We start from the raw sequence: 21027 nt of genomic DNA on the forward strand, positions 1-21027 counted from the left end.
CTACCTTGAGAACATGACTTCAGACATCCTGCCTGTGTATATTTAAATTATGTTTTTGTGTAGTTTTGGTGTGTTTACAACTACAATGTAGAAATTAGTTATTTATGATCTAGGTTGTGAGGTAGGGGTAAAAATGTAGTAAACTCTGGAAATAATTGTGGAGCAATGTCTAATTTTAACTGGATATTATCTAATACATGCCTTTCTCTGAATAGGGCGTCCTGAAAAACAAATGGTCAATACTCTACCTCCTGCTCAGCCTTAGTGAAGACCCACGTAAGCAGTCTAACAAGGTAGGTAAGGGGTTCTTTGTTTCTTCAATAAATATTTTAAAATTCAGTATAAATCCCAAATGGGAATGTTAAGAGATGTTAACATCCAGAGTAAAACAAACATCCTCAAAAAGGAAAGTATCTGCAAAGTTCTTGGAAAGGCTGGAAGCAAGAAATTTTTAATTGTATTTTGTGTAAATATTCTAACAATGAGAATTAAAGAAGCTATTCTCTTTAATTAATTATTCAGTTTTATACTTAAACATGTGAGGCAGTCATTATCTGGAACACTTTGGATAGATAGATAGATAGATAGATTTAACGTAGGTCAACTCCATACTGATTTTTTTTTTTTTTTCCTGGTATAGCAATTTTGGTTGAGGATGTGGTGTTTTGGCAACACTTTACTAGTAGCAAATGTCCTAGTGTAGTTGCAGTTATGCTGGCAAAAATGTCCTTTTGCTGGGATAGCATATACCAGTTTGGCAAGTGAAATGTATTATGCTGCCAAATGCATTCTTTGGCTGGTATAAGCTGCCTCTACATTAAGAGGGTTTTGTCAATATAGCTATACCAGCAAACCTTTTCTAGTATATACCTGACTTTAATTTACTATTAGGAAAGGCAATAACAGTTCAGAGACACAGTTGGAGAGAAAAATATTTTAGCTACTGATGTGTTTGATTAAAGTAACTCACAATTAGATCTTTGTGTTTTGTCTTTAAGGTATCAAGTTATGCCACATTGTTTGCTCAAGCATTGCCGCGAGATGCTCACTCAACCCCTTACTACTATGCCAGGCCTCAAAGCCTTCCATTGAATTATCAGGACCGCAATGCTCAGTCTGCCCAGAGTGCGGGCAGTATGGCAAGCAGTGGGATCAGCAGCATAAGCATGTATGCCCTGAATGGGCCAACGCCAACTCCACAGTCCCTCCTTCCAGGGTAAATTTAAATCTTGCCTATAGCAAAGACCTTGATAAATATTTTTAATATTACTTAGCATTTTTATCCAGTGATTTCAAATTTCTTACAGTGATAAGCACATTCTGTATGGGTATCTCCATACATTTTCAAAGCACTTTACAAAATAGCAAACCTCAAAATATTGTTATGGGTTTAAGTATGCTTACCGACCACATGTTACAGATGGGTGAATGAAGGAATAGAGAGGATATATGGTTACCTTATTCACAGTTCCTGTTAGTGAATATCTTCATGTCACTGTTTTGCATTACACTCTGTTTGAGCTTGGTGCCTGTGAAGTTTACATGCCTTTCAGTCTTGGATACTGAGGTCCTCGGTTCATCTGCAGAGCAGCTGTGCAGACTTCACACACTGTCTTGTTAACATTGTTTTCTTCCTGTCTTTTTAGACAATCCTATCAAGCTCCAGGGGTGGGAGATTGCCTTCGTCAACAGCTGGGTTCACGTCTTGCTTGGGCTCTAACTGCTGGCCAGCCTTCGTTACAAAGCTCTACCTCAAAAGGCCTTCCAAACACTGTGTCTCGCAATGTGCCACGGTCAAGGCGAGAAGGGGAGACAAGTGGTGAGCAAGATGCTTTTTGCTAAGGATTTTTTTTTTTTTCCTGCAACTTGTTTCTTTTCTTGTTTTGTTGTGACTGTTTTGTACTCTTCCTGGGAATAGCTTCTGTTCCATTGTATGTTACTATATGTGAAGAACTTTCCCACAAGGACAGATGTGAAGTTAGGAAGACAGCACATATACAAAAGAGTGTATTTGGCTTTAACTTTTCTGCGTTCCTACTGGGGGGGGGGGAGGAAATGGTTTGAGTACACATTCTCCCCATTCAAAATTCATCTTTTCTTTGATATTGCAAGTAGCGTGGACAGCAGGACCAAGTAGCAGAGCAGATGGATTGTGAATGAATATGCTCTTAAAAGCTTCAGTGTCGATGATGATGATCAAAAGTTTTGGGATTTTGTCCCCTTTGTTATCCATTTCCCCTAAAACACATGGAACTATTTATATTCACATATACACTGGACCCCCGCTAGAACGCGGATTCCAATGAAGGTAATTAAATTTGGGATCCATGCGCAGTCCCGCGCTATAACCGAGGGTCTGATGAATAAGTAAAATGTGTAACTGTGTTTTTTATTATCTGAGTACACAGTCCTTGAAGTACCACCTCGCTGACACAGTTTGCAGTGATAATAGTGAATAGTGCAGTCATTTTTTAAATATAATCGATTAATTTATCTTATTTACATTGCTGTAAATCTGGACTGAATAAATTTTGAAGGAGCCACTCCTGGATTTACATTAACTAAGCGAAGAATTTGACCAGTTTAACTAGCTAACTCAACTGTGGAGTAGCTGTTGAGGAAAATTAACCTTCCACCTACTTGTATTCAGAAACCTCTCCCATTCTTGTATTAACAAGATCAATGCTGAATAGTGACTAAAAAGAGACAAGGTGCCTCCCAATGCCATTTTTTTTTTAAATTGCTTCCTGAATAAATATAGTCAGTTAGCAAATAAAAGATCTCCTAGCTGCCAGCCCTGATAAATGTATCCTGGATTTGAAAATCAAGCTGGGTTATTCCAATTGTGTATTGTTGCTAGAAAAAAAGATAGACCAAATGGAGTGTACATTTGTAACTGAAGATAGAATTTGGCCTTGCAATTAGAATCTGATTAACAATACTGTGAATGCACAAGAGGAAATATATAATTTAGCCCAGTCTCTTATTGTCATGCTAGCTTTTCAATGCTAAAAGTAGTAAAAACTTATTTTTATCAATGTACCAGCAGGTATGACTCTTAATTCATAGAAGGAACAGATTATATTAAGTGTACATGAAGTGTCAGTCACTTTTTAAGAGTAAAACCACATTCCAAATATAAGAACAGGCAACTATTGAAATTTACAAAACATACAGATAATTACAGAGCTCTGTAAATAGGCTGATTACTGTTAATTGGCATTCTCTGATATTGCCTCTGCAAATGTGCAGTTCAGGAGTTGTGAACCTGTTCTAGAGCTGTCTTACAGTTGAAATGCTAGATGTAAGAGTGCACCCACATTTTAGCTGAAACTATAAAAGGATCCCACACCACACTGTCATATGCCCTCAGTTCCTCTCTCCTTCCTCCAGACTATTGATTTTTCTGAAGAAGGGAGAAAGGAAAAGAAGGTTCATATGGATCTACAGATACAGTGACTTTGGAGAATCTTTTCTTTTCTCTGTTGTGAAATAAACTTCTTCAGGTAATACTTTTCAGCTGTGTTTGAGAATTTGTACCCTCTTGACTAATGGGAGTGTCTTAAAGCATAACATAGACGAGCGTTATTTGTCTGTGAGGTGTTCAGAAAACCTTGCTACACTTAAGGTTCTGGATGTTGATATGACGCCAGCCTCTCTTGGCTTCTGTAGGTTGTGTCCTTAGATGACCCAGCCGGCTTCCTTAGCCTAAACCAGGCACACCTGTGTCTTATTACAAAAGTTGGGGGGAGAAGATAAAGGAACTCATTGGGGTTCCCAAATCAGGACAGCTCTCTTGCCAATTCCAGAAGAGGCAGCTTCCTGTTAAGACAGAATCTGTAGTTGATACTGAGAACATCGTCAAGACTGAAATGGCTTTGTTCTTCGCCTCAAATAAGGTCACAAAAGTACAGGATACTGGAAGACCCAGCAAATGAAGAAAAGCTGCTCACTGTCTTGAATTGCTTTCTGTAAATTGATAAATAGCCTGAGGCACAAAAGCAGTCTGGACTTCAATCAGAGCTGTGAACTAGAGGACAAATTGGATGCTCCAGCACCTTAAGCTGTACTGAATCAAGAGCTAGAACTTTTTATAGGAGCATAACTTAAATTTTTCTCTGCATTTACTTTGCCTGGGATTTAAAGGCTGTACAGATGAAAACGTTTGAGTGATCTCCCAGCACCCAACACTGGAGTAATTTTTAAATATGAGAAAAATATCCTGATTTCACAAGCAACATTTTTTTTAATAAGCAGATCTCCTTCATGGATGAGCTTTATTGTCTCCAAAGGAGACTATTGAAAAATTAATTCTGAAACAACAAACAAGTTTCAACTGTGCAGTCAAGAAAGGACAAGGAATTATTCAGGGCTACTTGCACTTATGGTAAGATCAAAACAGAGTTGACCTTAAAGGCTGTCTGTTCCTTTTATAGTCTCTGGAATGTTGTGCTAAGTTTAGAGCACACTCATCTGATAGCTGAACTGCTTTGGAATGTTTTCAGGTAGAGGCATATGGCTTTCTTTGTGCCTCTTCAGGACAATTTCATCACGGAAAACTTAAAATAAATGGAAGGAAGTCTTTGTTTTTCAATTCAACTGCTACTTAACTTTTAAGAAGAATAATCTAAGTATCCTTACAAATCTAAACAGGCTTAACCAGTGTTCTCTTTCTTTAGGCAATGTTGAAATAACTGAAGCAAACCTTGTAAGAGACATTTTGTACGTCTTCCAGGGAATAGATGGCAAAAACATCAAAATGTGCAATTCTGAAAACTGCTATAAAGTAGAAGGAAAGGTACTGTACAGTTGCTATCACTTTATTGATGAATGGAATCGGAACAGGCAGGAAAGCTTTGGGGAGAGGGATACCATTGGAATGTACAATATTTATATACACTGTATGTACAATTTAATTTTTAAGAAAACCCAACTTAACAGCAATACCCAACAATCTCTAAACGTACCCACTATCATTGGTCATGCCATCTTCAAGGTCACTTCTTGTGTACTGCCTGCAAAAAGATGGAGGAGAAGAATGGCTTTACAAACTAGGTCAGAGAAGGCATTGCATTCATAAAGGGGCAGTGTAGAATAAAGGATGGAGATGATCCCATCAAAGTGGACGAGGCTGGTATTGTTGGATGTTGGGTGTGTTAAGAGGTGGGGTGGATAATTGGGAAGGTGCAGACCTGTGAAGGGCCATGAAAGTAAATACAAGCAATGGTATATGATAAAGAGGAAACTCATGAGAGTTTGTAGAGTACCCTCTAACAAGAGGGAGTCTTGCCTATAGTGACTTGGTGTTAGCTCCCTAACATCTCTATCCTTTCAGCCATGGAAGCACTCTCCTCCGGGCTATGCCAGCCCTGTCCTTGTCTTGCAGGTTAACAAGAAGTGCATCTGAGTCCTTGAGTCTTCTTTAAGCATTCCCCTGTGATATCCAGCCCCTGACCCTTGGTACTCACAGAAATCCCAGAGCCTTCTGCTCTCAGGGGAGCAGTGAACCCCAGTTTACCTTAAATCACCACTGCTGTATAACGCATAGTATTTGTTATTCCTTAAATATTAACCATACACACATCTCGCAGTGATTGAGTATTGGTAAGTTACAGTAGAGACCTCATAAGATGTCCTTCTTGGATAAATGCCATGAAAGTTTGTGACTTAGGTGTAGTGAGTTTGTCTGGTCTGAGACAGTTGCTTGTAAAGAACAGTGCATCCTTTGCCCGTTGGTACCAATGGGTCTCTGTGTCACAGAGCTAATGGAGGAATTTGAAGGGGATTATGAGAGATACATGTTAATAATAAACAAGGAACGTGCACAAGCATGTGGCAATTCTCCAGAAAGGGACATATTTTGGAATTTAATTTATCAACCCTACACACACCCACATCATATATAACACTGGTCTACAATTTTTGAGAAGTAGTCTGCTTCAGAGATAAAATGTGCTATTTATTATGTATTTTGATGTGCTGAATTCAAATATGACAATTAAAACAACTGGCTACTGTTTCTAAGATATTTAAGTTTTTACATTTTATGTCTATGTATATTGTGTAGATAGTAGAGTTTTAATCATAAATTGTAAACCTAGGTCTTTTCATGTGTTTATGGTTGCTTTACATGATATTTCACCTGTCCTGTTTATGTAACACTTTAAAAATCAGCAAAAGGGTTATATAAATAACATTTATTATGAAACAAAAGGCAAAAAAACTATTATGTACATAGTTTAGCCCTATTCAGTGTCTACTCGGCACTTCTTGGCTTGTCTCTTGTATTCATTAAATGGAGCATCTCTTGTCACTGTCCAGCAATAGTCTGCAAGCATTGATGGGCTCCATTTGCCCTGATAGCGTTTCTCCATTGTTGCAATGTCCTGGTCAAATCGCTCGCCATGTTCGTCGCTCACTGCTCTGCAGTTCGGTGGAAAAAAATCTAGATGAGAGTGCAAAAAATGTATCTTTAGTGACGTGTTGCAACCAAGGCTTTTGTATGCCTTGAGGCGGTTTTCCACCAACAACCTGTAGTTGTCTGCCTTGTTGTTTCCGAGAAAATTTATTGCCGCTAACTGGAATGCTTTCCATGGCGTCTTTTCCTTGCCACGCAGTGCATGGTCAAATGCATCATCTCGAAGAAGTTCACGAATCTGAGGACCAACAAAGACACCTTCCTTTATCTTAGCTTCACTTAACCTTGGAAATTGTCCACGGAGGTACTTGAAAGCTGCTTATGTTTTGTCAATGGCCTTGACCAAGTTCTTCATCAGACCCAGCTTGATGTGTAAGGGTGGTAACAAAATCTTCCTTGAATCAACAAGTGGTGGATGCTGAACACTTTTCCTCCCAGGCTCCAATGACTGTCAGAGTGGCCAATCTTTCTTGATGTAGTGGGAATCTCTTGCACGACTATCCCATTCGCAGAGAAAACAGCAGTACTTTGTGTGTCCAGTCTGCAGACCAAGCAACAACCTTCAAATCGCCACAAAGCTTCCAATGATGTTGGTCATAGTTTATGCACCTCAAAAGTTGTTTCATGTTGTCATAAGTTTCCTTCATATGGACTGTGTGACCAACTGGAATTGATGGCAAAACATTGCCATTATGCAGTAAAACAGCTTTAAGACTCGTCTTCGATGAATCAATGAACAGTCTCCACTCATCTGGATCGTGAACAATGTTGAGGGTTGCCATCACCCCATCGATGTTGTTGTTGCAGGCTACAAGATCACCTTCCATGAAGAATGGGACAAGATCCTTTTGACAGTCACGGAACATGGAAACCCTAACATCACCTGCCGGGAGATTCCACTGCTGTAGTCTGGAGCCCAACAGCTCTGCCTTACTCTTGGGTAGTTCCAAATCCCTGACAAGGTCATTCAGTTCACCTTGTGTTATGAGGTGTGGTTCAGAGGAGGGGGATGAGAGAAAATGTGGGTCCTGTGACATTGATGGTTCAGGACCAGAAGTTTCATCCTCATCCTCTTCCTCGTCTGACTCAAGTGAGAATGATTCTGGTGCATCAGGAACCGGCAGCCCTTCTCCGTGGGGTACTGGGCGTTTAGCTGATGGAATGTTTGGATAATGCACAATCCACTCTTTCTTCTTTGACACACCTTTCCCAACTGGAGGCACCATGCAGAAGTAACAATTGCTGGTATGATCTGTTGTCTCTCTCCAAATCATTGGCACTGCAAAAGGCATAGATTTCCTTTTCCTGTTCAACCACTCGTGAAGATTTGTTGCACAAGTGTTGCAGCATATGTGTGGGGCCCACCTCTTGTCCTGATCTCCAATTATGCAGCCAAAAGAAAGGTGATAGGCTTTCTTAACCATAGTGATTATACTGCGCTTTTGTGATGCAAAAGTCACTTCACCACAAACATAGCAGAAGTTATCTGCACTGTTCACACAAGTACGAGGCATCTCTGCTCACTTTGGCTAAACAGAAATGTGTCCCTTTGCAAAATCAAACACTGACAAATAAGAGAGCACGACACTGTATGATTTCTAGAGCTGATCTAGGGCAATTTGTTCAGCAGAGTGATGTAAGCTTTGTTATGATTGCATCATCCATGACTTCTAAGAATAACATGATGCAATTCATATCATGTATGACACAATACCAGCTTCAGATTGCTTCATTCATTGTTTTGCCTAAAAAGCAAGTACTGTCCAAACCCAGTCATAGATTTATTCATAGATCCAGTCAAAGATGTATTTTAGTCATTTCTGGTTTAAATTGAAATCCCTTCCCTTTATAACTCACTTATCCTCCACCATTCCCAAGTCAAGAGTCGTATATACTGACCCAATAGCGTATCTTGAAAACTAGAGCCAATCAATAATTTTATGCATCATTTTCGTTCTCAGTGACCCAGAATTAGTAAAGTTTGACTACATTTATTTCAGAAGCATTTTGGCTGTAGAGCAGTGTAATTTAAAAGATTATTATTATTATTATTATTACTATTTTTTTTTATTATGTACGTTTAGATGAGGTACGATGTGGAGCAGTCAAGTGGTGCTGTAAGCCTGTAAGCAGGGTGAAACAACAGTAGCCAAAATGAGTGTCATTTTTTGCACAGTACTGGAATATGATGGACTACAGTTTTTACTGTTTAAGTTAATTTCAACACCTTAAGGTGGTATTTATTGGTTAAAGCTATCCAATGACAATGTATTAAAAGATTTTTATTAGTTTTGCATGGACAAGTATTTTATTTTGCAATATGCTAAAATGAAATGTTTTCACATCACATTCTTAATTGTCAAAGTATCTACCAAGTGATTATAATAGTTTTGTATAATAGTTTCAGCTGAAATTTGCTGACCAGATCAGTTTCCCATAGTTTGTACTAAATAATGGAGAAGCATTACATTAGGAATTCATCTAAGTGGACATGAATTCCTAATGTAATGCTTCTACATTTGTAAACCTTTGTACATACAATGTAGCATCTAGCCTGCCTGACGGAAGGCTTTAATTTGTCATTGCCTGTGCATGCAGTACTAGCCTTTGAAATATTCTGAAAACTAGGTTTTTAATCTGGTGTCACTTATGCACAGATCAGTATTAATTTAGAGATGGCAATACACAACTTCATATTGGACTTCGGTCAAAGTGCTCAAACAAAAATGGCAATTTTGATACTAACAGATCTAGTTTATATCTAATTTAGCATATATCTGTATACTTGTACAAAATGAGAAGTGGTGGTGGTGGTAATGCTCACAATATCCTTTGGGAATTTTACCTCTACAGGGATGTTACAGTATATGAAGATATGGTGGATACAAGGCTCTTAAAGCTTACATCAAATAGAAAAAGACTCGCCACAAACTTTGAAAAATGTTATTTGTCAAGAAAATCAAAAGAATGTAAAATTGTCAAAATCCATCAGTGCTGGACAGAATTCTTGGTGCGGTAGCAGAAGCCAGGAGAGATTAATTGTATTGGAGGCTACTGGATAAGTTTTCAAGTTTAGATGATGTGCTACCTATACTTCTTCACAGGGTTTGCTTTCAGAAATACATAAGTAAGTAGAATTTGGTACATGTCAGAGTTGTACTGGACCCAGGAAAGAAAACAGATTCTAAATCCGATCAGAGAGTATCATATTCACCTGTTTCTGTAGCCACCAGAGCAAGCATGCCTTCCAGCATTTGCTCCTGTTGCATTGTTGGCCTGAGGCAAAGCACACAATATGGACAAGAAACATCATAAAATAGAAATATTTGAGAGAGCAGCCAAACTAAGGGAGGCATCACTTCAAAGAAGAGATGACGTTTCATGGAATATCTATGCAAGACATGAGAGCTAAGGATGCAGTTTATCACTCAACATGCCTTTGTTCCTACTTGAGTAAAATGAATTTTAAAGCAAAGCCATGTAGTTATAGTGCAACAATAATCACCTTGTGACATTTCATTTTACCAGCTGATTGAAGAGAGAGACAATGATCTTATGCACAACAAGAAGGCTTTTCTCCTTTCCAAGCTGCTACAAAGATATAAATCCCTACTTCCCTTAGATGTAAATACTGCAAGCTATTTCAGTAGCAAATTACAGGCAAGAAAAACTCAACTTCTGAAACTTCATGCCATGAATAGAGTGGACAAGGCAAGTTTATCATTATTCTGTCCAGCTCAATAACGCTATCTGACTTTAGTCAAGCTGCTAGTTAATCTGAAACAGGAACTTAAGTCATTGAGATCGTTTGTAGATGTTCTTCTGGCATGTGAGCCTGATGAACAGCTTTTAAATGAACAGGTAGCTTAGTATAATGCCACTTCAACCCTTGTGTCTGAAATAGCCAAAATGAAAGCCTCAGTATATTATCCAAAGCCAGGTCATTGTAGTTATCAGAGGTCGTCTGCTTTTATGCCCCAATTGGAACAGGAGTGTCTTGTTGGTTGGTTGAGGCATATAATTCAGCCAGCAGTTCTGAAGACATTCAGAGATGGTGCCTCTTAGTTGTGGAGTGCATAGTATTTAACAAATTCAAAATCTCATCCATGAAGGAGATAATATAGACAACAACGTAGAGGCCATTGATGGAAATAATACTTTCCAATGAAAGGCTAGAGTGGTATTTCAACAACAGGCTGCAGATAGTCCAGCATCACAAGAAATATCACTGAAGTGTTGGGGAGAGAGAAGTCACTTACTCTCTCCAGGCAATGAGTCTCTTTGTGTAGTGTGCAGCATTTGAAAAACATAGAACATGTCCAGAACCGATTCACCATGGGAAAAAGTACTTGAGGAAAATAAACTCTTGTCACCTACAAATGACTGCTGTTTGAGATCTGTTCTATTGTCTTTTATGACTGCTACCTCATGATGTCCTACCAATGCCAAATGATGTTGACATTGTTCATGCTCAGGTGATTCCAGTCTGGACAGATTTCAGCAACTTCTTTACTGCTAACAGGCCCAAGTATGCCAGGTGGAAACCAGTCTACATTTTTGATGGGTTAAATCTCCTTCAAGTACACAGTGCCTTTGAACCTGGGGAATTTGCTGTGCATCAGACTCCTCATTCTTTTAATGGAATTTGGAGTGATATGGGAACAGAAAACTGTCATCAAAGACTCAAAGGGCAGAAGTAGTATTGTAGGACTGACAGGAAGGAAGACAGCCTTTGTCAGGTGGACCCTCGCAAGACATGTCCTGAGTGGATATGCAAAAGCTAAGAGAGAAAGAAGTGACATAACAAGAAATAGTGAAGACACAGTCCCCAAACAAGTCTTTGTCTCTACACTGAGGAGGGATGAAGAGCATGTTACAGCTCTTACCAATCACATCACCAACAATATGGCAAAGTCATGTAACCATGAATCACATCCAAAGATGCTTATCAACATATCCACTAGGCTGCATGTAACATCAAATGTACAAGAGTCTCTACTGAAAATAGCAGATGTTGATGAAGAACAAACAGATTAGTGAGATGTGCACTTGATTCGATGGGACACGTAGTTACTTCAGCCCAGTCAAGAAATCTGGCAACAGAACATGGTCAAGACAACCAAATTTAAGTCTGGTAAGTGATGGACAGTCCCAGCAGCCATCAGTCCAGAAACTTGTTTTCTGAAGAGCCCTTTCCTTATCAAGAAGCAGGGATGATGTTTCAATGGCAACTGTTGTTCATCTATTAGGACCTGTTCCTATGTTCCTCTTCCACGCTGATGAATGAGAAGAGCTGACAAAGCTGAATTAAGGCATCAGCTGGAAGCTCAAGCTGAAAGGGTTGTATGAGCTAAGAGCATTCAACAAAGAAACCCGTGTGTACATCCGATGCCACGGCTATCATACAAATGATGTCTGGAGACCAATTCCACACAATCGATGTATTGGCTGCTGAGTACTTGAGGCAGGTCCTAAAAGGATTGACAAAACTAATTCTGTAATCTAAGTCTTTGACAGATATGAGAACAGTATCTGTGAACTGCAGAAAGACAAACAGTGCTAGACAAAATCTAAAGTTGGATGCAAGAAATACCAGGTGATGGCTGGAAGCCCTGTACCTCCATAGAAAGTTTCTAAATGTGGTGTCCAGTTAGCAGTCCACTTGTAACATTCCTCTGAATTTATCGTTCAAAATGCACCTGAGTGTAGGAGCACACCCAGCACAAACACTCCTTCTTGCCGGAGGCTTTTCTAATGGTGAAGCAACAAAGTCCATCACCAGTAGAAATGTTTAAGCCCAGAGCTTGTACATTGCTCAAGAAAAAGCAGACACCAGTGTGCTTCTGCCTGCTGCATGTGCCAATTGGCTTTTTTTTTTCTTCTCATGGTGTGAAAGGAACCATAGTAATTAGGTCACCTGATACAGATATTTTGGTCCTTGCTGTTCACTACTTTCAGGCACCATTGCCAGCACAACTAACAAGCATGGCTTTATACCTGTGCATGCAATTTGTGACACACTCACTCCTGTCTTGTGCAAGATACTTGCTAAACTGGGAGTGAATGATTGACAAGGCACAATTTCTGCAGCAAGGAAGTTGGTAGCAGTGTTGTATGACCAGGCCAAGAAAGAAAAGGACAGAAACTTGAATTGCTTGTGTCTCAATGTAGCTATCAAAAAGGACAGGTCACTGGCCAAACTCCCACCATGTGAGACAGTTTTGAAGAGCATGTCAAAAGAGGCATCTTTGCAAACAAAAATTCAGATGTCTTCTCGCCAGACATTGGATCACCAGTGCGACACAGATAGAAAAATGTGGATGATGAACTACTTCTTCTGTTCTTCAAGGGCCCAATGGCACCTGAGCTTCTACAAAACTTATTCGGGCTTGTACCAGTGGAGGTTGCTGCACAATCAACTATGTCTGTAGTCAGAACAGTCTTCCCTGTACAGAACTGTGTTCATGCCATGGCAATGAAGACTGATAATCCTTGTAGTCTTGGCAGAGATCTTAATGATTACCAAGATGATGATGATGTTGACTAGAAATGTCACTAGTGCTATTATATTTTAATGATACTTGTGCAAATTTAATATGTATGATGTTGTGATGCTTTGAGGTTAAAAAAAAAAATCTAATTTGGTCTCTCCAAATTATAAATAGTCATTAAACTAACAGAAATGAATGCACATAATTTTAACATGGTCATTTGAAAGTGTTGATGTCGTTTTTTATCCCTATTTTTATGGTAACAGCACTGCTTGACAGCTCCACATCATACCTCATCTTAAAGTAGACATAATAAGCTTTCAAATGATGTATGACGTGCATGTGTAGAGAGGGTACATTAAGTCGACCAAATTGGTGGTGTCTGCTGCTCACCTAAGGAAATGAGGGCCTCGACAAGATTTCTAGCTGTGTGTATAGCAAGGGGAAAAAAAATCTTAAGTCTTATGGGAGATATAGCAAGATATGGATATGGCCATGATGGCGAGGCTCGAGAGATGGGAATAAGATTCATGTGCTGGGGAGTTGGGTATAGTGGTATTGTCAGCAGTGTTAGAAGATAGAGCTGGAGCAGGTATGGGTCTAAAGAGTTAATTTTTGATCCTGTTACTGGTGGTCTATCCAAACAGCCTCTAGACAGGCTGAGATGTGTGAAAGATCAGGAGTGGGAAGGCTAGTCTGTAAGTTGCCATTATAAAGAGAGTAGTTGAATCTACGTGATCTGATGAGCTCATCTAAGTAAAAGAGGAGGAGGAGGGGCCATAAACTGAACTTTAGGAAAGCAGGAATATAGTAGAATTACCCATTTAAAATACACTGAATCTCCAAAGAAGTAAGAGGGGAACCAAGAGCGGTCAGAGTTGTTGAGGACAAGATGCCATGAAAGGGGAGTACAACTGTATTAAAAGCAGCAGAAAGGTCAAGGAGAAATAGGATGGAATAGTGGCCCTAAGGGTCTGGTGACAGCAGTTTCAGTGAAGCAGACTGGAAGCCAGATATGGGTTGGGGGTGTTCTGTGGTGGAGCTGGAGGAGAGGACCACAAGACAGTGGTTTTAAATGGTGCATCTAATGAGTTTAGAAATGAAGACTGAAGATGGAGCCAAACTTGGAGAGGCCAGAGAGATGAAGGATCAACATTTTTGAGGCTGCAAGGAGACTAGAGTATGCTTGTATTGTAAGGGCAAGGAGCCAGAGAAGAGGTGGGGGAGGGGGAGCAGTGGACCGTTGGGTGGGTGTAAATGCTTTCCTTAACCCCCTCTACACTTTTTAGCTGGTGGATGCTGCCTATAGCATGAGTACAGTGACAGTCTTTCAACTGCCTTTAAGTGTTTATTCAAATGAAGGATAATAGGTTTGATTCTCATGCACTCTTTGCTGCTCTGGCAATGTAGTATAGCCTTATAGAGGGTGAAAATTACTTTCAGGCCACTTCATGCTGCCAAAGCAGTATAGAGTGGCCATAACATAAATCAACAGAGGGTCCTGTGGCACCTTTGAGACTAACAGAAGTACTGGGAGCATAAGCTATCGTGGGTAAGAACCTCACTTCTTCAGATACATAACATAAATGAAAATCAGGCCCAGTTTTGTGTGTATGTTGGGCTTTTGTTCTTTTGGTTGGAGGGGGGGGGGTCTGCACATGTGGAATTCATAAACTGCCCTTTCATGAGATGATTAGCTATCCAAACAATAATTGGGGAGATTTTTCATATCCAGGTAAATCTCTCTCAGCAGCTTGCTTTTACAAAGCTTTCCTTTTACCTTTTGCAGAATACAGAGCCTGAAAACTTCCCCAATCCCTTCTTTCTAGAATTTCCAAACTGTTCTGGGTGTGAAACTGGGTTCTTCCCTTCATATGCATCATTGCCAGTAATAAAAGTTCTGCATGGTGAATTGTGCCTTCAGATACATCTGTGCAGCCCCAATGTCTTTGGCGTTTGCCCTTAGTGATAAAATTAGTAAGCAGTTTTAATGCACGAGAAAGCAAGGGAATTGGATTCCATTCTTGTAAGTTTTGACAGCTTTTTGATTGGTAATGCACATTCAACACAACTACATTTGCCCATGAGGGGCGCAGCTATGCCTCCGAATACACAGGAGCAGATTTATTTAGTAAGAAAGTGCCTGTTATACATGGTAATTTTTCAGAGTAAAAACACACTTTCGGAACTCTAGAATATATATAGACTGAGGTCAAATATCCATATTAATATTGTTAAGCTTGTTGGTTACATTCAGCAGTTAGTGAGCTTGTGGAGTCCCACACTTGACTTAGTTGGCGTGGCTGTAATCTCACTAAGCTGTTGAGGGTCACTCCTCACCAAGTGCTCTTGCTTGTGGAATTCTAAATATGTTGCTCTTGTCATCTATTGTGCTAAAGGTTATGGGTGAAGCTGCCAGCTCCACTTATTGTAAACAATTGGCAGTATAAAACCCTGCTCTCAGTTACCTGTAACTTTGCCAAACTACAGCTGTTTGGGCTGAAATTTTCCATGCTGGGTTTTTGTCTCAGGCCAATTTTTTTTTTTTATTTTACTTTTTTTCTACAAAAACTATTCAGCCATTTATGAGAGCAAAGAGGGAAAATACTGTGTTTTGTCAATGTTAGTCTTACCACAATTTCACGGAGCAGCTGTAGCACTTCTCCGCTTAGAAGCAGGGTCTTGAAATTTCGCAGGGCAGGGGCTCTAAAGTCAGATGCCTTTTGCTGTTTCCATGAGAATGCACCAGATCTGCCTGAGCTATAAGCCTCTGAAAATGGCCATTTGCAAATATGAGACTTGTTAGCATTTGGCAGCTAAATTCTCCAAAGATTTTTGTCTGCACTGAGCATGTTCCAACCCAGGACTGACCAGGACTTTTCCAGCAGTTGCTCCTCCCACCTGCTGTGGCACAGAGCAGCAAAACTGAGAACAAGGCCATCTCTCCTGTGCTCTTTGCTCCCCCTGTTGGTACCCAGACAATGTGGAGGAGGAAGCAGCCTGACAAATACAGAAGAGTGAGTACCTGGATGGGACAGAGGCAGGTTAGTGAGGGGGTGAAAGAGGATAGTGATAAATAGAAGAAGACTGGGCCAGACAGAAAGGGACAAGCTAGGGAGGTATATGCTATAAGACCAGAGTAGAAGGGTCTGTAATCACTAAGAACACACTCCCTATCCGGGACTTGGAATTGAGCTCTTGATTCCTGAGTCTCTGCTGTCTAGTAAATGCAAAGTGTGTGTCTTATCTGCTTCTAGTGGCTGGTCCACAGAGAGGATAATAGTGTACTGCTTAACTTCAGTTAATTCAAAGTACTAGAGGTTTGTGGATCTGAAGGTTCCAACTCTGCTGCTCACTTACCTGGGATTCTCTATGATGGAATTTCTGGATGTTTTTTTTTTTTTTTTTTCTGGTTTGCATTTTTTAAAAAGTAGGAAATTTCATTTAAACCTATGTTAAAAAAAACATTGAGGTTGCAAAGTCAAGCATTCAGAAGTTAGGCCAAAATTAACATTGCTTGTTCACCCTTAATGCGGCCACCTTGTATGTGTACATTATGATAGTCTTTAATTACGTGATTGCATTTCCTTCCCACCCCCGCAGAATCCCTTCTTCAGGGTATGGGATGAATGACATTCACTGAATGAGTTTGCTCTATGGTGAGCAAAGAGATTCTTGGGGAAATAGGGAGGGTTTGTTTTTGTTCTTTTAATCCAGACTTAATGAGCTTTTGTTGTTTTTGCTAACTTTGTAGGTCAGCCTCTCCAAATCGCTCAGAGATACCACAAGCAGACTCGCAGAGTTAGGATGGCTACACAATAAAATAAGAAGATACACAGACCAGAGGAGCTTGGATCGTGCCTTTGGGCTTGTAGGTCAGGTACGCTGGATACAAAGATGGCTAGGTTACAAAACTTTTTTGTTTCATTTCCTTTAGGAATTGCTGGATCTAGAAATACAATACAGGAATGGTGGGGAGACTCTGGAGAATTCATAACTTAATGTCCTTCCATATCATTTGATTTACTCCTGTGTGGACTGTCATTGTTGGCTATGAGCCAAAGTCTGGATGTAGGGTAAAGGAGCTCTCAGCTGAATCATAATAGGGTTCATTCTTGCTAGTCCTATGGAGCAGTCTTGCCCTTCTATCCTTAGTTGGGAGTGCCTCCTCCATAGACTTGACTTAAATTTTTTTAAGTTTACTTTTATATTTAAAAAAAAATTAAAAATCCAGGAATGGCATAGTGGCATCTCTGAGCTAATTAAAGTGTGCCCATTTGCATTGTTAGAAGAGAGATTCTGCTTTACTTTGTCGTTCTCCCCTGAAAAATGTGTAAGGGAACACTCTTGACTAGCTTTTAGATGACGTTCATTGATATTAAATAAAATACTGCACTACTGAGGCTAAATGCAAATCGCCAGTTATCTGCTGCCATTTCTTTTGAATGCAACATCAAAAGAATGTCAATTTTTGTTTTTATAGGTTCCATCATCATGATTTATAGTCTGCAGTAACTTCACAGCTGCTGTAAAACCTAAAACCACATTTACCGCTAAGGCATTCCCGTTTCCTCTCACTTGCTCCCTCTGTAAAACTGGATATTATTCCTTCTGAGTCGTCAGAAATGTTGTTGTCCCTGCCTCTAGCCATAACATCCTACCTAATCTGCAAAGAAAGTGAAGTGCTCCTCCCTTCAGTCTAATTTTTCTTGAGGTCAGTAGAGACACTATGGTGCTTTCTACTTTTCTATTGGTTTTTATTCTGTCCCCTTCTGACTGTCCTTTTTTCATTCTAAATAATATATAATAAAATATTAAGAATTATTTTCTAAAGGCTAATACTGACATCCATGTTTTATTTGGCAGGGGTGTGTGTGTGTGTGTGTGTGTGTGTGTGTGTGAAAACTCAATTTCTAGGTGAGGTTTCCTAACCTCTTTCCTAGAGTAGTTTCCTGCTTATGCTTATTTTCACTGTCTCTGGTTTTAGTCTTTCATTTCACAAAACAGGAGACTGTAAATTCCTCAGTAAATTAAATGTTTTATATCTCTGACATCAAGTACAAATTTCAGGGCCTGTGTAGAATGCTGTGTAGGCCATCAAGTGTATCTGTATAACTTTCCATTCATGATTTGTGTCTGAGACTGGCATTTGTATGACTTCTGTGGCACCAGTGTATGAAGATAAAGCTGTATAACTTACTTAAACTGTCAGTAACTAGGCAAAAGATCATGTTTTATCATTCTTGAACACTTCATTTGACAATTTCAGATGCTGCATGCTCAGCATTAAGAACTTATTATTGCAAATATACTGTGCAGTTGAAAGCTTCTTTAATTTGCTGTCTCAGAAAATCTCATCCTTATTTAGAGCACACGCAGAAAATTACACATTTATTTTAAGCCTAAACCACCTGTATATGTTACTGTTAACCCAGCTTTTTGATTGACATATGAGGGTCAGAAACTAGCCTGTCAGTTATTAGCAATATGTGTCAGATATACTGCGCATTGACCTTTTATTTTTCCACCTACACTACTTAATTGTAGCTACTTTTCCAGGATAATCAGCAGTGAAATATAATTACCTTACATGTTCACACATTCTCAAAGAAAATATCAAAGTAGGGTTGAGGTGCTAAGCATTTTAAATTCCCTCTCTTGAGCACAAGTTCTACTTTCCCCTTGAAACCATGTTGTAAGCCATGTCAGACTTCTAGGATAATATCCAGTTTTCATTGCATACTTTGTATCCCAAACCTTATTTTACCAAGTAATTGCAATTGGCCCTGAGTGCAAATTTGAACTATTAAAGTTCATTTATTTTACTGATGATCTGATGTCCAGTATGACTGTAAATGCTTTGAATGCTGAAGTTAGAAATGTTTGACATAATGAATGTGGAGAAATAACATTTAACTAGTGCCTTTGAATGTTATCTTACTATAGATCCTACTTTGCCCTTCAGTTTAATGGGCACTGCTTTGGTAGTTTACTAAATTGTGCTGAAGAAACAAGTGAGAAGAAATGGAAAGTAGGTTTACATGTCGTGGAGTTTTTATTCTTCAGCAATCTGTACATAACTCTTGACCCCTCTCTGGAATAGGATAAATTTATTCTTTTTCTTGCATTTCTCTTTCTTGCTCATAAAATCAAATTGAAGAGAGGAACACTTTCACTTACTTTAAAGGATAGGATGAAATGTCAATACTGGTCACTTTTTTTCTTAATCTGGAAAAAAGATGATTCTTTTGATAAGGGACTTAAATTTATGGAAGGAAAATTGGGATTTCTCTTCCTTCTGTCAGTAGTAATAATTCAATGGGCTACCTCTAAGGTAGCAAATAGTTGGTTTACTTTTACAGAGTACTGTTAGCTCCAGTTTTTTACTTTGGATTTGCTTCACTTGGTTTTAGGGGTAGGGAGTAAAAAAATTTCACTTAGCTGTATATGATGTAGCAGACCTCTTTATGTAAATATACTGACATGGACTGTTTTCAGTAAAATTTGTGAAGGCAGATATCAAAATTGCTGATTTACTTTGATTATGAAATAGCTAAACTACTTTAACACTTTAGCAATCATTTGTTACTTGAAATAGATTAAAAAGCAACACACATTTCTGTCACAGTTCAAAAATGGTAATCAATTTTTGAAAATTAAATTAGTTTTTTTAGCCTACTGTGCCAGGTTAATAGAATTAATAAATAGTAATAATGGAGAATGATATTTCATATCCTCTCCTAGATCAGTTTCCACCCAAATAATAAAATTATTTCTGGCAAAATGTTTTCAACTGCCTTTAGAAAAATATTTAATCAAAACTGTAGTTCAGTTATTTTTTTGGTTATACTCTAGCAATATAGGCTGCCTTGGAAGAAGATGACCAAATGGTCTGTGATGCGTTTGTTTCTGATGGAGTGCTGTATTTGCAACTGCTCAAAGCTCATTTAAGTCAATGAAAGTCTTTCAGTTGCAGTGGTTTTCAAAATTTGTAGGCCCTTTCCACATAATGTAGTCTACTGTGGACCCCCATCTGAGATACGGACATAATATACCTTTGATTAGATTGCCAAGTCTTACTAAATAAAATGCGTTGTCCGCCACTATAGGATTTTTCTTGCATACCCCCTGATGAGCGCTCGCGTTTCCCAGTTTGAAAACCATTATTCTATTGACTTCTTTGAGCTTTGGGTCAGGCCTTTGTAAATTGGACCATACCATCATGGAGTGCACCTTTCAGACCGTTTAAACTTTTCATTATTATTGGTCTTCCTTTCTTCAGTGTCCGGTGAGGAATGGCGAGTGGTTATCGCATGTTCCAATGCCAAAATGTACAAGCAGTACCTAAAGAGGGAATATTAATTCTTTTCAAAGCACCACAGAGGAATGTACTGGCTTGCCCATGATGTATACAGACCTCTTCTTTATATTAGATACTAGTCTTTTAACTCTACGTTTTTATTATTTAACATTTATATTGCGGTCTTGCCTAGAGGCCTCAATTACTGCTCATATTTTTTTTTTTAACCATTTGAGAACCCAATTACTTTAATCTAAATTCTGACATCAATACCCTATCAGTAGAATTAAGTTGGCAGCCAGCAGAAACTTTGTCAGTCAGGGAACAAGAATGTATATACCTGTTAGCTGCATGCTGAAGAGACAGGCAGCAGCTGGTGCATTCATATCATCTTTCCGGATGATACTTCATTTGGCTTTCTTGAAGACATTTTAGTTAGGTTTGGGTTTTGAAAAAAGACGCAATCTTAATATCAATGTTTTAAAATGATCGATAAAAGTGAAAATGGAAATAGCATTTATTTGATTTTTTTTTCACCCCTCTCAGAGTTTTTGTGCTGCCTTACACCAGGAACTCAAAGAATACTACAGGCTTCTCTCTGTTTTACACTCCCAGGTAAATTAATACTTCTGATTGGTTCTTGAGTTCACCCTTTCGTGTTTACAAATCACTAAATAATTTTCTAGACAATTGTGACTTTTGGTTAGACAGTGTTTATTTAGCTAATTGATACAATATGAGCATTATAAAAGCAGGAATCTGGTTGGTGAAGGGTCTAACTATGTGGGCATCTGGCAGCCATGAAGTAAGATACCAGG

General features: G+C 39.0%; 1 protein-coding gene across 2 annotated transcripts in view; it reads left to right on the top strand.

Annotated features, from left to right (window-relative positions):
* Nucleotides 1-21027, top strand: part of TUBGCP3 (tubulin gamma complex component 3) — a 112608-nt gene that overhangs the window by 23178 nt on the left and 68403 nt on the right. The window contains exons 4-9 of one of the 2 annotated variants that reach the window (XM_005307599.4): nt 216-293; nt 999-1216; nt 1647-1819; nt 4680-4798; nt 16664-16789; nt 20756-20824. In XM_005307599.4, coding sequence (XP_005307656.1) covers nt 216-293; nt 999-1216; nt 1647-1819; nt 4680-4798; nt 16664-16789; nt 20756-20824 — 783 coding nt within the window. The remainder of the gene's footprint in view (nt 1-215; nt 294-998; nt 1217-1646; nt 1820-4679; nt 4799-16663; nt 16790-20755; nt 20825-21027) is intronic. The other variant, XM_042861428.2, reaches the window with a different exon arrangement.

This window comes from Chrysemys picta, chromosome 1, assembly GCF_011386835.1.
Source record: "Chrysemys picta bellii isolate R12L10 chromosome 1, ASM1138683v2, whole genome shotgun sequence".
NCBI classification, from domain to species: domain Eukaryota; kingdom Metazoa; phylum Chordata; order Testudines; family Emydidae; genus Chrysemys; species Chrysemys picta.